This window comes from Alosa sapidissima, chromosome 19, assembly GCF_018492685.1.
Source record: "Alosa sapidissima isolate fAloSap1 chromosome 19, fAloSap1.pri, whole genome shotgun sequence".
NCBI lineage: Eukaryota > Metazoa > Chordata > Actinopteri > Clupeiformes > Clupeidae > Alosa > Alosa sapidissima.
In genome coordinates, this window is record NC_055975.1 from 20,935,951 (window position 1) to 20,949,980 (window position 14,030).

Consider the following 14,030-nt stretch of genomic DNA (forward strand, 5'->3'; position numbering starts at 1 on the left):
TTGCCTATGAATGTTGAATGAAACATCTTTTTTGACGACATGTGAGATTGGGATTTGGTCTCATAATCTCCTTTTCTTGGATCTTAGCCCCTCCTAAGCCAGATCAATTGTGACACACAGACTCTTGATATCCCCCCCATTACTCTCTGACCCCACAGTAAGCCTCATACACACACACACACACACACACACACACACACACACACACACACACACACACACACACACACACACACACACACACACACACACACACACACACAGTGTGGTGTAGAGGCCAGGGGCCAGGAGGGAGAACTGCAGATGACCCCTGGGACACACGCGGAGACAAGCACGCAAACAAACACACACACAGAGGTGACAGAGCAGGCACCATCCCCGCAGGGAAGGACTTCCTAACATAACACACCATTCACCACCGTCTCCGCACTGTCACTGTCTACCCACACATCACTCTCAGCAGCAACAGTTTTTTTTTCTCACAATTACGCCACTTGGCAATGGAGTTTCATGTGGAGGATTTGATGTTTGAAAGTTACGTATATATACTTTTTTTGATCCCGTGAGGGAAATTTGGTAAATGGTTACAGTTAATATTGTAGATGTATTTCAAAGTTAATGAATATCCCTCATAAATATACAATTAAATTATCCCACAATTAACTAGTTATAATCAATGTGATGGTGAGAATGATGACAAAATTGCTCTTTAGTTTGAATATGTTATCAGATATAAGGACACTTACAATACTTGGGCAGAGCCCTGACTACTGAAACTTGCTGCTTCTAACTCCATTTCGTACTAGGATGTTTTGTTTATGTTCATTACATTACTGTATATACAGTCATTGGGCCAACCTGAGTGAATGCAGTCATTCAGTTGCAATCATATCTTTCCTTGGCTAAACAAACACATATGGAAAATGCTTGTGGAGGAATAATGCATAGTAATGCAGATTACCTTTATGCTTTTGTCTGATAATGGGATTTGCGGTGTTAGGCATTACTTATGATTATGACCATGTTTACGATCACAACATAAACAGCAAAGGAAAATGATCCATTGGAATATTACAGGAATGTTCCATTGGCATACAGAGGTGGAATGTTTTTATAATTCCCTCAATGGAATAAGTCTACCTAGAGCTGAGACTCTCGCCCACAAATAACTAGTGACTTGCCTTTGGCACTAGTACAGCTTGCCCTTGATCATGGTGCTAGGAACAACAGAGACTCATGTCTGGTAATCTCCTAACAGTGAAGATTTACAATTAGGAGAAACCTTTGAATGATTTACCCTGGCCACTTTGTTCTCTCCTCGGGCACAGCGCAGAACCATCGTTTCCATCTCAGTGCTGCAAGGTCGCCCCCAAGTGGTCAGTGATAAACACTACCAGCTCCATGAGAGGAACTTCGGGATAATGTATCTCCAAGGGCAAGTTACACGGAAATTTTGTCAGTGGCTATGCACAGTGACCTCTACACATGTTCCACTTTGAGATGGGGCACTATTTTTAAACCAATCTGCAAATAATCCTGTCCCTGAGCAGGTTTGAATGCATCGCTGTGCTATGAAGCACTCCCCTTGCAGTGCCCTCTGTGACTGTTATGGGTTATGATGGTAACATGAAAGATGCTAGGCCTGTTTATCTTTATTCAATGTTCATATTACTTTCAGTTCTTTAGATGTACTTATCCTCTTTTCTTTGTTTTTCTTTTCCATCCTACCAAAGCTCTCCTTCAGATGATTGAAAAACATTGTAGTTGTGGCATACCCTGGACACTAGAAAGGGAGGGCTTTGGCCTTTCAGGCCTTGGCAAAGTGCCACTGTAGTATAAATGGACAGTAAGTGGACGACAAGAGTCAAGAGAGAAAGGGAGGGACGGAGACATGGAGAGAGATAGAGAGAGGGAGAGAGAGAGAGAGAGAGAGTAAGAGAGAGAGGGGAGGTCAGCTGGGTGGGATGTCAACATATTTATCGTCCAATAGCTGGCCAGCCTTCAATGTTTGACAGGCATCCCTGCTCTCTCAGCTGACCGGGGGCGGGGGGTTTAGGTGACGTGCGTACGTGTGTGTGTATGTTTGTGTGTGTGTGTGTGTGTGTGTGTGTGTGTGTGTGTGTGTGTGTGTGTGTGTGTGTGTGAATGCGGGGGTCTCAAAGAGCCATTTGTTTACAGGAGGGGCAGCATAAGCTGAGAACGAGAGAGAAAGAGAGTGAGTGAGTCACAGAGGCTGAGTCAGAGATAGAGATAGAGATAGAGAGAGAGAGAGAGAGAGAGAGAGAGAGCGTAATTGAGAGGAGAAGAGAAAGGAAGAGAAGGAGAGAGAGAACAAGTGAGAGGAAACAAGAGAGGAAGAGAGAGAGAGAGAGAGTGTCAGGGACAGAGACATAGAGAGCAAGTGCGAGTAAGTATCTATTGCAGCTTCGGGACTCGCCTGACTTCCAGGAACTCCACCATGTCCGACTGTGAGGGACTGATGATGGGTGAGTAGCCCCTGACGATTCTGCTCTGCTGCGCTGGGTTAGGCTGGGTCGGGACACTGAGGCCGGACCCTGTGTCTGTTTTTGGGTCCGGTCCAGAGGGGGACAGCTCAGGCCGCAAACATGCAGCTGGGCGATGAGAGCTAGCCGACTGCTTTAGCCTTATAAGGGCTATGCACTCCAGGCTTACAGAGCCTTGGGATAAAGCACATATGAAGAGAAATGGGTGCAGCTCAGTGCTGTTCTGCTCATGCTCGCTGTTGATGGAAACAGAGAGAGAGAGAGAGAGAGAGAGAGAGAGAGGCACTAATGTCCTGTCATATGGTGGATGTACAATTGCACTTGTGTTTCCTGTGATAATGGATTTACAGGAAACATCATCCAGTGTGTGTGTGTGTGTATGTGTGTGTATGTGTGTGTGTGTGTGTGTGTGTGTGTGTGTGTGTGTGTGTGTGTGTCTCTGTGTGTGTGTGTGTGTGTGTGTGTGTGTGTGTGTGTGTGTGTGTTTTTAATAGGTTTGTGTGTGTTCCCGTGCTTTTGTGTCTAAGCTTGTTTGTATTGATCACTTTAAATGTGATTGTATCTTTGTGTGTCCAGAAGAACTTTGTACTCTCAGAGAGAAGTAGATTCAGGTGAGTGTGTGTGTGTGTTTGTGTGTGTGTGTGTGTGTGTGTCTGGGCGGCGGCTATCTGCAGCAGATGAATACATAAACACATGCACACACCCACCCACCCACACACACACACACACACACACACACACACACACACACACACAAAGATACACATAATACTCAGACACCTAAATATGCTCTGTGACTGGCTGTCTGCCTCACATATCCACACACACACACGCACACACAGACTTGGAAGAGGAGCATTAGAAAAGTGAAGGCTGTGGTCAGGCTGGCAGCCTAACAGAAACAATCAGTTAAAAATAGCAGCCCCCCCCCACACACACACACTCCCTCCCTCCCTCCCTCTCTCTCCCTGTCCCCCACCCCAGTCTAGGAGACTGTCCCGTCCCAGCAGTAGCTATTTCCGCCTGAGTGTTTTACCTGCTAAAGCTCTGCCAAAGCCACTGGAGCATTAAGACAAGGGAGGTCTGCCCCACTAAGCCATGTCTCCACAGCAGATCTACTGTGCAGTATATAACAGGAGAGGGCGGCAGTAGTATTGTTGATGATGAAGGGCAAGTCTAGGGCACTAAAGGCATTCACGTGCACTGAATTTCCTGTCGCTTGTAAATATATTTGAGTCAGTCTAGTGAGAGTGTCTGTCCATAGCATTTTGGTTTTTGGGCTTGTGATGTCCCTCTGAAGAGTATTCTGTTGTAAATGTCTGCAATATTTCACTGCATACACCCCCCCCCTCCCCACACACACACTCACTCACTCTCTCTCTTCTCTCTCTCTCTCTCTCTCTTTCTCTAGAGTCTCTCTTGTTGTTTGTCACATGATGTTTGTATTCAGTGTCTGTCTGTCTGAGTCATCACGTGGGAATGATGTTCAGCGAGAAGTGACTCCGTGGAGAATGCGTGTAAGATTGTGAGAACCCCCCAGTCCCTCCACTGTACTGCATATCTGCTTAAAGGCTCACTGAACTATCACGCTCCAGCTCATTTCAACTCTTCATTCCCTTTAACAGTAGAGAGGCTTTTCCCCCCTTCGCCCGTGGGAAGTGGAGAGTGTATCTCAGGAGGAGAGTGAACTCTGGTGAACTGTAACGTTGTCCTGCTGGGACATAATTGATCATGTGTTTGGCTCTCATACTGTGACCAGTGACAGCGTAAAAACAGTCATTCTCCTGCTTCTCTCTGCAGGGCCCTTGTAGTGGAGGATGTAGGAATGTCCTACATCTCAATGGCTACAGCTACTATACAGCTGTTGCATACTGTTTGCTTACATCATCTCTACTGTATATGTTGTAGATACTATGCTGTCAATGTAATGGTACAACACAATGAAAAACTAGTAGTATACCTTTGTAATAATGGAAGCATTACTCTATGCATTTTCTTACATTAACAAATGGGACTAAATGAAGGACTATCCTAAAATGTCTTTGAACAGTTTTCATGTCATGCATTGTTGGGCAGCCGTGGCCTACTGGTTAGCACTCTGGACCTGTAACCGGAGGGTTGCCGGTTCGAGCCCCGACCAGTGGGCCACGGCTGAAGTGCCCTTGAGCAAGGCACCTAACCCCTCACTGCTCCCCGAGCGCCGCTGTTGTAGCAGGCAGCTCACTGCGCCGGGATTAGTGTGTGCTTCACCTCACTGTGTGCTGTGTGTGTGTTTCACTAATTCACAGATTGGGTTAAATGCGCAGAGACCAAATTTCCCTCACAGGATCAAAAGAGTATATATACTAATACATACTATACTATACTATACATTCTGCAGATGCATGTGTATTGATGATAATACTTTATAAAGCATTTCATATCAAATGAATGTGTTTGTAATACACATTCCCTAAAGCCAGTGCCTGTGTGGTGCATGAGGTCAATGTCTATGGTAAGATGATCTGATCTCTCACACAGCACAGAACAACACGGCACTGCACAGCACAGCACTGCACAGCTGCTCTCCTGGTTTACTGCTGCAAACTGGCACATGGATTTCACTTTGTCTGGCATATGTCTGGCTTTCAGGGTCCAGTGGCGATTAAGTGGAGGCCTATATGGAGAATTTCAGGGGAAAAAAGCTTTACAGTGAGCTCATTCAGAACCGTTGGTCTAATTTAACATCCTGGAACCTGGAAAACTCACCTACATTCAAACACCCATGAATAGCCATGAAGTGCTTGTGTGTGACTATACATACATTCATATGTGTGTGTGTTCGTGTGTGTGTGTCTGCACATGTGTGTGTGTGTGTGTGTGTGTGTGCGTGTCTGCGCATGTGTGTGAGTGTGTGTGTGTGTGTGTGTGTGTGTGTGTCTGTGCATGTGTGTGTGTGTGTGTGTGTCTGCGCATGTGTGTGTGTGTGTGTGTGTGTCTGCGCATGTGTGTGTGTGTGTGTGTGTGTGTCCTTGCATCCATATACATATGTCCATATATATACCCATGCATACTTTAGAACACAAGCTTGAGTTGCCTTTATTGCCACCAGACTGTCTTTTAATAGGGTGTACAGGATGTCATGTGCCTGCAGATTTCAATGTATGTTCAAAGACGTGAATGACTACATTGCTTTTAGATTTACTGAGCCTTGTGATAGATAACTGCGCTATTGTTTGCTGGATTGTGTCTACATATAGCCAATAGGCCAGCAGTTTAAATTGGAACACAAGGCCTGTTCACGGATGATGGAATACTGCAGTGATGATGGGGCCAAGTTAGGCCTATACTAAGTCATAGAACATACTGTGTAGGCATGTATGGATGGACACACAAATCATGTGTTAGCATCAAGTCAGATTCTATACAGAAAACATTCTTTTGGTTATACATTTATATTTATTTGCCTTTAATACTTTTATAGAAAGTAACTTAAAGTAGCCCATCCTACAGTGCAGACATACAGTATGTCTTCATTATGTGTGTGATCTCTGAGTGGAATACTCATGACCTTGGTCTATCATCTTGCACTTGAGCTAAAGGAAGTGTTAAAAGTGTCTATTTATTAAAGGTTAATTGTTTGTATTTGTAATCATTGCTTGATTTACTGCATAAAATCCATTCAGTTTCTTCGTGACAGTGTAGCTTATGGTTATGGAGCAGGCTTGCTTGTCCTTTTAAAAATGTGCATGATTCAAGGGTGAGACAGTAGCTCATCCAGTTTCACCTCACTACATTTTGTACACTCCCCTTTTATATTCAGATATTTGTGGTGCATTACTTGTCACCAGATCCGCATGGTCAGACACTTCATTGATTTTGGACACACATTACGAAAAGAGCTTATGGAAATCGGGATGCTTTCATCAATAACATTTTTAGTCCTGAGCAATGTGATACTGACAGAAGTGCTTTCTCTGAGGAGTAGTGATCTTAAAGTAGGGGAGTCTCGGCTGCATAGTGTGCGGCTAGGAAGGGCTTAAGGGCCACACACGACACAGGTCCTGTTACAAAGAGCTCATTAAATATAGCACCTCTGGCGTGTGCTGTTTAAAATAGTTAGTATGGCCACAGTCCTGTCAGAGTCTGTCTCACATATCATTGACACTTTCTACTGAGACAGATCATCAGACAGTAGACTATTTAGAGTGACAGCTTAGGATGTGCTCTACTTGAATGGAGAGTTCTACTGCAAGAATACAGCAGAGAGTAAACTATATTTTCAAGGATCATCACTAATCCTTGAACCCGAAATGAAGATCTTCTCATACTGCTCACATTCTGGCTATATAGACTATTGTAAGCATACCTAGTATAGGCTATTGCTTTTTACTTATTTGTAAGAAACGGTTTAGGAATGAACTCATGGTGAGATATTCGTTGTGTGTAGGTAAAAAACAGGTAAAAAGCAAGGTTTCGGTCTAATATCTTGACTTCAAAGCCAACTTGAAGGGTTGCATTTGTCGCAATTCCAATCCTCTCCACAAGGGGGAAGTATATAGTTATGGGCGGATTATTATTTATTTACAATCATGACCACGCCTGTTCGTAGAGTTCAGCAGTTTTCTTTCTGTATTTCGCATGACATTATTTACAACTAACCCTTGTAAGACAAGAAAACATCGCACTGTAGAGTAAGTGTACGAAACATGTTGTGTAACAGCGCAATTGAACAGAATTTTCAGTCCCAAGAAATGCAGCAAGCAAATGATCAATATTAGCCTATCTGTCAAAAGAGAGAAAGGAGGAGCTGAGAGAGCTGATGAGAGGAGATGAACGAGATGGAGAGCTGGAGAAGTGACGGGAGGTTGGTAACTTCTCCCCTCGTCTGTAAGTGAGATGTATTATTGCTATGATGCGAGCTGACAGCTCTGCTACCATGACAAACAGCCACTTGTGTAGCCTACTGTCACGCTAGTGCTGTCACACACACACACACACGCACACACACACACAAGCCACTCTTCCCATATCATACATCACCGAAAATGCATGCATACAAACAAACTACACCCATACTCAGTTGCAAACATACAGGTTAGATATGCATTGTAAGCACAAAACACTCTCTTCCCTCTCTATCAGTCTTTTTTCCTTTGCTCATTCTGTCCTTGCCACAAACACAAAACAACCACACACACACACACTTCTATCTTAGAAAAAAAAACCTGTGCTAGGGTCTAGAGGGGAGAATGGAATGGAATTGTTGTTTGAGGATGGTGTTTGCAGTTCAAGCCCTGATAACAGGCTAGGTAGTAGTGTGACAAGGGGAAGTATTTACTGAAAAACACTTTCAACCTTGATAGAATTTAGCCTACAACAGGGCTGTTGGAACTAGGAATAGAGTCTTACCCACCTTGTCCAAAGTTCCCCTTCATTCTGACAGTTTTTTTGAGAAAATGTGTTCTAGTACTTCACATATTTTTTTTTTATTATTATGTCAAAACATCCTTTCTTTGTATTTGCACAGTTTACCTTTGGTTTCCCCAAACACTTTCTCAGAGACTGCATTTGAACAATGCATCCCAGTAGCCCAGATATGGCTGTTTGTTTACTATACTCTCCCGGGCCTCTATGGTGGCAGCAGATGTAGATAGTATCATTCTGCTTATTTATAGACCCTTTCATCAATAAAAACAAAAACAATGCTTGAACGTTCTATTTGGGCCCCAATCTACTTCCTCTGCATTAAGATAACATATGGAATGTTAAAAAGGAAGTCTTGTGGGGCCAACTATGATGCTGATAATGGAACTCTCTTGAAAGGGTCCATAGCCCATGGCCCTCTGAAGTCCCTGACAATGAAACACGGGTTTTAGTAATACCCCACTGATCATTGATTTTTCCGAGGAGCATGCTGAATCAGATGACATGCCAGGCTCTGGTGCTTTTGGTAGGTGATTCCCATCAGGTTGATTTGCATGTGTTGGGGAGTTGTGTTTCTCCAGCAGCAGATGCCCCACTGTGTTCACTGATCATTCTGCATAATATTCATGAATCAGAGATTCAATTGACAGAGAAACAGACGCAGACATGAGCACGAACAATAGCTTTGAAATAAATACACACCCTAAGACCCGACTCTAATCTACTGTGCTCTCCCACCTGCTTGCGTTGTGCTTAGAGTGTGCAGTGGATGGAAATGGAACTACAGTGGGGCGGTTGCATTGTGTGTTTGTGTGTGTGTGTGTGTGTGTGTGTGTGTGTGTGTGTGTATGTGTGTGTTTAGTGTGGGTGTGAAATGGAAAAACAGTGTGTCTTTGTGTGCACTGATGAGGGAAATGAAAAGATTGTGATGGAGAGGGGGGGGGGGGGTAATGAAAAAAAAAAACAGGGTCTGGAAATTTGTGCAAGTTCAAGTGATATTGGAACTTTGCGTGTGTGTGTGTGTGTGTGTGTGTGTGTGCGTGCGCGAGAGAGAGTTAGTTTGTGTGTGTGTGTGTGTGTGTTCATTTTGTGTTGGAAGTGGGGGAGGGGGCTTGTACATGCATTCAGGAGCCTAGTCAGATGTGATTAATGCTTGGGATGCTTCATGGAACGCGAGGCCTCGCATGCAACGGAAATGCAAAAATAAGACCTCCCCCATTACATTCCTTCACACACTGAGTTAAGGCCAAGCTCTGCTGGTGCACAATTGTGATGCATTATACTCTGAAAGGCATCTACTGTATTTGGACTAGTTATTTATAATACATAACACAGTAATATACTGTATGTGGACTGTTACATACTAAAACAATATGCTGTGATATACTTTGGACGGTTATATACTTACAATATATTAGATTGTAATATACTGTGTTCTGCACTGGATGTATAAAAGAGGTGAATGAATGCTATAGCCACTTTGAGTTGACAGAAAATTCAAAGCCTGATTTGAGAGGATAATAAGGGCAAAATGTCCAGATAAAATGCAATTAGACAAGATTATCCATCTGAAATGTGACGATAAGGCTGGGGTTGTAAAAAGACGGAACGCTACTGATTGTCCATCTGACCGGTGTGTAACCCAGTTTGAGTCAATTACTTTTACACATTTAATGGAGTTCACAACCCCACAAGGACTATCCTGGCCGGGGCTTCGAAGAGGTTTATTCTTCTGTTCCGGTCATTGGCACAGAAGGCAGAAGGTCACTACGAAAACCCAGCTGTTTCGGGCAAAACAGAGGCTTCCCACACAATATTATGAGATGACTTTAGCAGGATTTACGCCCCAACCAAATCCCAGCTTTCCCCTCACCCCTTGTTGCCCCTAATTCTCTGTGCATTAGTGACCAATGCCTCTGTTAAAAAAGAAAGAAAAAAAACCCTGAGACAGGCCTGTGTGTTTTGACATTGTTACATAAGCCCCCAAGCAAGAAACTTCAGCTCCCCATATGGACACGAAAACCAGTGATTGATGTTTAATCCTCATGTTTGGTTCTGAAAGTCAAGTGGATTTTTAAGTCATTTTTTGTAGTTATTTCTCTCAGAAATTGCATTAGTACGAGAGCATGTGTGTCTGTAACACGTCAGTGGTATGTGCGTGTGTGTGTGTGTGTGTGTGTGTGGTAGTCTCTCTCCCTCCAAACTCGCTGATAAAAGCTCACAGTGGCTTAAGGGACGCTAATCCCTCGTTTTAGTGACATCATCATCCTGCTCACACAGCCCACGGAGAGAGAGAGAGAAGGAGAGAGAGAAGGAGTGAAAAGGGGGTAGTCAGAACAGTAGTGATGATGGAGGAGAGGAGTGTCCACCCATCTGTTGCTTCTGCCGGTGATCCCTATTCTTTCTGCCAGACCGTCGACTGCCTCTAACTCGACCCCTCACGACCCTGAGCCGCGACGGTCGGCTTCTCTCCTGGGCTCCATGGAGACGCCGGACGCCGGGGCCAGTGCCGGTGCGAGTGCGAGTGTGAGAGGGGGAGGAGGTGGAGGTGGAGGTGGAGGTGGTGGTGGTGGTGCGACCCTCGGGCCCGGCGGGACTCTGTGGATCCAGACGAGAGTGGTGCCAGACGAGCGTAGACACTACACAGCTCAGCTCACCCCACAGAGCAGCTGGACCATGGGTCAGTAGGAACGAGTGTGTGTGTATGATCGTGTGTGTGTGTGTGTGTGTGTGTGTGTAAGTGGTTGTTTATGTTTTGGATAAATGAGTCTATTTCTGTTTGGAGGAGGAGGAGGCGGCTTTTAAATGGGAACTGTCTCCTCATTTGTCTCCTGTAATGAGTGTAAGTATGTGAAGGAGGATTTTAAATGTGGATATAGACGTTTGTTTGCTCTAATGAATGAATGATGTTTGTCTGAGAAGTAGATACTGTAGTTATGGACTGTGTTAGTTTTTTGCTGAGATCTAGTCTCAATACCAGGTTGAAGACATGGCTTTTCAGTGTGAGGTAGAACAGGTGAACTGCTCAAATACATTTAGGAAAAGCTATTTATGGTGAAATTTGCTCTGAACAGCTCAAATACATTTAGGAGAAGCTATTTATGGTGAAATTGGCTCTGAACAGCTCAAATACATCTAGGAGAAGCTATTTATGGTGAAATTGGCTCTGTGTTGCACACTAGCTCTATTTGTACCATCGAGTCTCTGCGTTCAGGTGAGGATGCTCCTTGGTGATGTAACAACCATCGCTGTGATTGGACCAGAGCTTCAGGTGTCGTTGTGTCTGTGCCAAGTTGACTTGTACCGATTGGCTTATCTATCACTCCTCTCGAATTAAGTGTGTTGTCTACCCATTATGTAATTTCCTGTCAGCTTTTACTCTTCAATGAATATCTGTCATTTCAGTTATGATGTTAGAAGATGGCAGAAGAATATACTGTATATGTATATGTAACTATAAAGGGCATTGTTACAGTAATTATACAAAGAGGTTCTTTGCACTGAATGTAAGACAGCTTTTTCCTTAAATGTGTGCAACTATGCAGCAAGTCTTTGTTGTTTCGTTAATGCTGGGTGTAGACTTTGTAATGCCTTTTAGCAGCACCAAGGATTATCTGCTATTCAATCCCAGGGGCAGATTCCATGCTGTTGCTGCTAGACTGACATGAAAAATGTCATCAACCGTGGAGATACAAAGAAAGAGAGAGAGAGACAGAGAGAGAGAGAGAGAGAGAGAGAGAAAGGCAGACATTGTTGCAGATAATGAATGTTTCAGCACTGTTATGATAAACTTCCTTTCAGTTGTGACTTCCTTTCAGTTGTGCTACCTATACTAGCAGACCTCTCAGACAAACATGTGGAGTTTCTGTGGACAGTGTAATTGTACACTAGCCTGTGTTTATGGATGATATCATCCGGCATCATCCTCCTGATCCTCCGTGAGTGGATGCGGGGGATAGGAGTCCTGTCATTTCCAGATGGCTGATTCAGGGCTACCTTCTTGACGCCTTCTTTCTCTATCTTACACAAGCTGTGCAGTGTTCCCGTGTCAGGGCCCCGCCTGGAATTCAGTACATACCAGACCAAAGCCGCTCTCTCAAGACATGTGGATCCTTAGGGGCACGTGTGTGTGTGTGTGTGTGTGTGTGTGTGTGTGTGTGTGTGTGTGTGTGTGTGTGTGTGTGTGTGTGTGTGTGTGTGTGTGACACACACACACACACACACATACACACACACACACACGAACCAGCAGAGTTTGCCCAGAGGTGAAATTACCACCCTGGTCCAAATGTGGGGTAAGAAGGAAAGAGATGGAAAGGGCACGTCTCAGAAAAGGGAGTAAATATAGTGTTCTGAATGCATCTGATTCCAACAAATTGTCTATGTATATTTTAAGATCACAGTAGCAGTAGAGAATCATCTGTGACACACATCATAATAGGACATTATTTGATATAATTCCAGTGGGACCATGGAAGGGAAATAGTTTCTCAGACATGCTAATCCAATTGCTTTTGACGTATGGTGAATGGTCACAATTTAATTTTTGATCTGATTTATCAGATTCATACACACACACACACACACACACACACACACACACACACACACACACACACACAAGCACAACACCATCTCTGATACAGCTCCACCCAAAATGATTGAGCAGAGCTGTATGTCTTGTGCATACTGTCATTACACTCACTAGATTTCCTCTTGCAGGAAGAAAAGCGGAAAAAAACAATTCTACAGTCAGCAGCCAGATTAACTGTTTCCTCCTGATAACCTTCTCATCCTCGCTGACATTTCTTATCTGGACGCGACGCCACTGAATAAATTAGTGGAAACAAACAGAGAATGTGCTTCAGGGAAGGAAAACCAGTTCACAAATGCAATTCTCAACATGAGAAAGCATGTTGAGAAGCTGAAAGCTTTAAAGCTTTAAAAGCTGAATTTAATCGTAGGTGCATGTCTGTTTTAATGCGTAATGCGCATGTACATACACCCAAAGGTTGTGACCTGTCTTCAGGCAGCCAAAGATGGGGTGAAGGGGCTGGGGTGGATGAACCCCCCCCCCCCCCCCAAATGTGTGCATTCCTCCGAGGCAGATGGTGCATGGTGGGCAGATTATTAATCCTCTTTGGCTGAAATAACTCTACTTACTTTTGATTGTGCTTAATCTTGACCCACTATGGCGCCTCCTAATATGGCCTGCAAGAGAATGGAGGTTTTGTGTGCATCATCAACAACAGCATGCAGCTTCAGTGAGGGTATTTCTGAAGGCAGTGGGATATCCCTGCGATTGCATCTTGAAGCATGTACAGTCTCCCACGGGAGTGAAAAGGCCTATTCACACCAAGAACGATAACGATAACGATAAATATAACCATAACGATAAAAGCGTTCACAATGAACAACGATAAACAAAGTCTCTCCTTGACCTTGTGTTCCCTAGTTCGCCCGTCGACATGTTTGCTATACTGAGTGTATAAGCTAAGCGCGTGTTTGGCATGGTAGCTGGCCGTGGTCATGGAATGCCTGAAGCGGAGATCGCGATAGAGCGATGGCCGCTTGCACCCCCCAGTGTAAGGAGGATGCGTAACTGGGCTATCAGTGAAATGGAGGAGTAAGGGGAGGAGGAGGGATAATTTTGCGAGCGCCACGGCGTGTGACGTATGGGTAAGGAGGCCGGCTTAAATATCCTGGTGGCGGAAGACAGGTGAGTTAATTGCTGTCAATCATCCCTAAGGGCTCCTCCCAAACTTTGTTTAGAAAACATTATTTAATGAATGTGACGGTTAAAATTTGATGGGTTCTGATTGGCTATTAGCCTTTTATCGTTATCGTTATCGTTCTTGGTGTGAATGGGCCTAAACTCTTCAAGGTATGTGTGTAGATGTGAAGGAGTGTGTGTGAGTATGTGTGGTGGTATTGAGTGTGTTTGTATGTATGGACATGGGCTTTTGCGACGTATGCTCACCTGTATGTGTGGGTCTCTTTGTATGTATGTGTGTATGTGTGTGTGTGTGTGTGTGTGTGTTATCATTTCTGTGAAAATAATGTGAGTCAATATGTGCGTCCATGTGTGTGTTGGTATTTCAGGATGTTTATCTGCCTTGT

At 44.2% G+C, this 14,030-nt stretch overlaps 1 protein-coding gene across 2 annotated transcripts in view; it reads left to right on the forward strand.

The window, feature by feature from the left end:
- The first annotated feature begins 2,278 nt into the window (after nucleotides 1-2,278).
- Nucleotides 2,279-14,030, forward strand: part of eml1 (EMAP like 1) — a 69,849-nt gene continuing 58,097 nt past the window's right edge. Inside the window, exon 1 of one of the 2 annotated variants that reach the window (XM_042071255.1) lies at nucleotides 2,279-2,486. In XM_042071255.1, the coding sequence (XP_041927189.1) occupies nucleotides 2,459-2,486 (28 nt within the window). In that variant the 5' untranslated portion in view covers nucleotides 2,279-2,458. Of the gene's footprint in view, nucleotides 2,487-10,485; nucleotides 10,591-14,030 lie in introns of those variants that run through there. The other variant, XM_042071259.1, reaches the window with a different exon arrangement.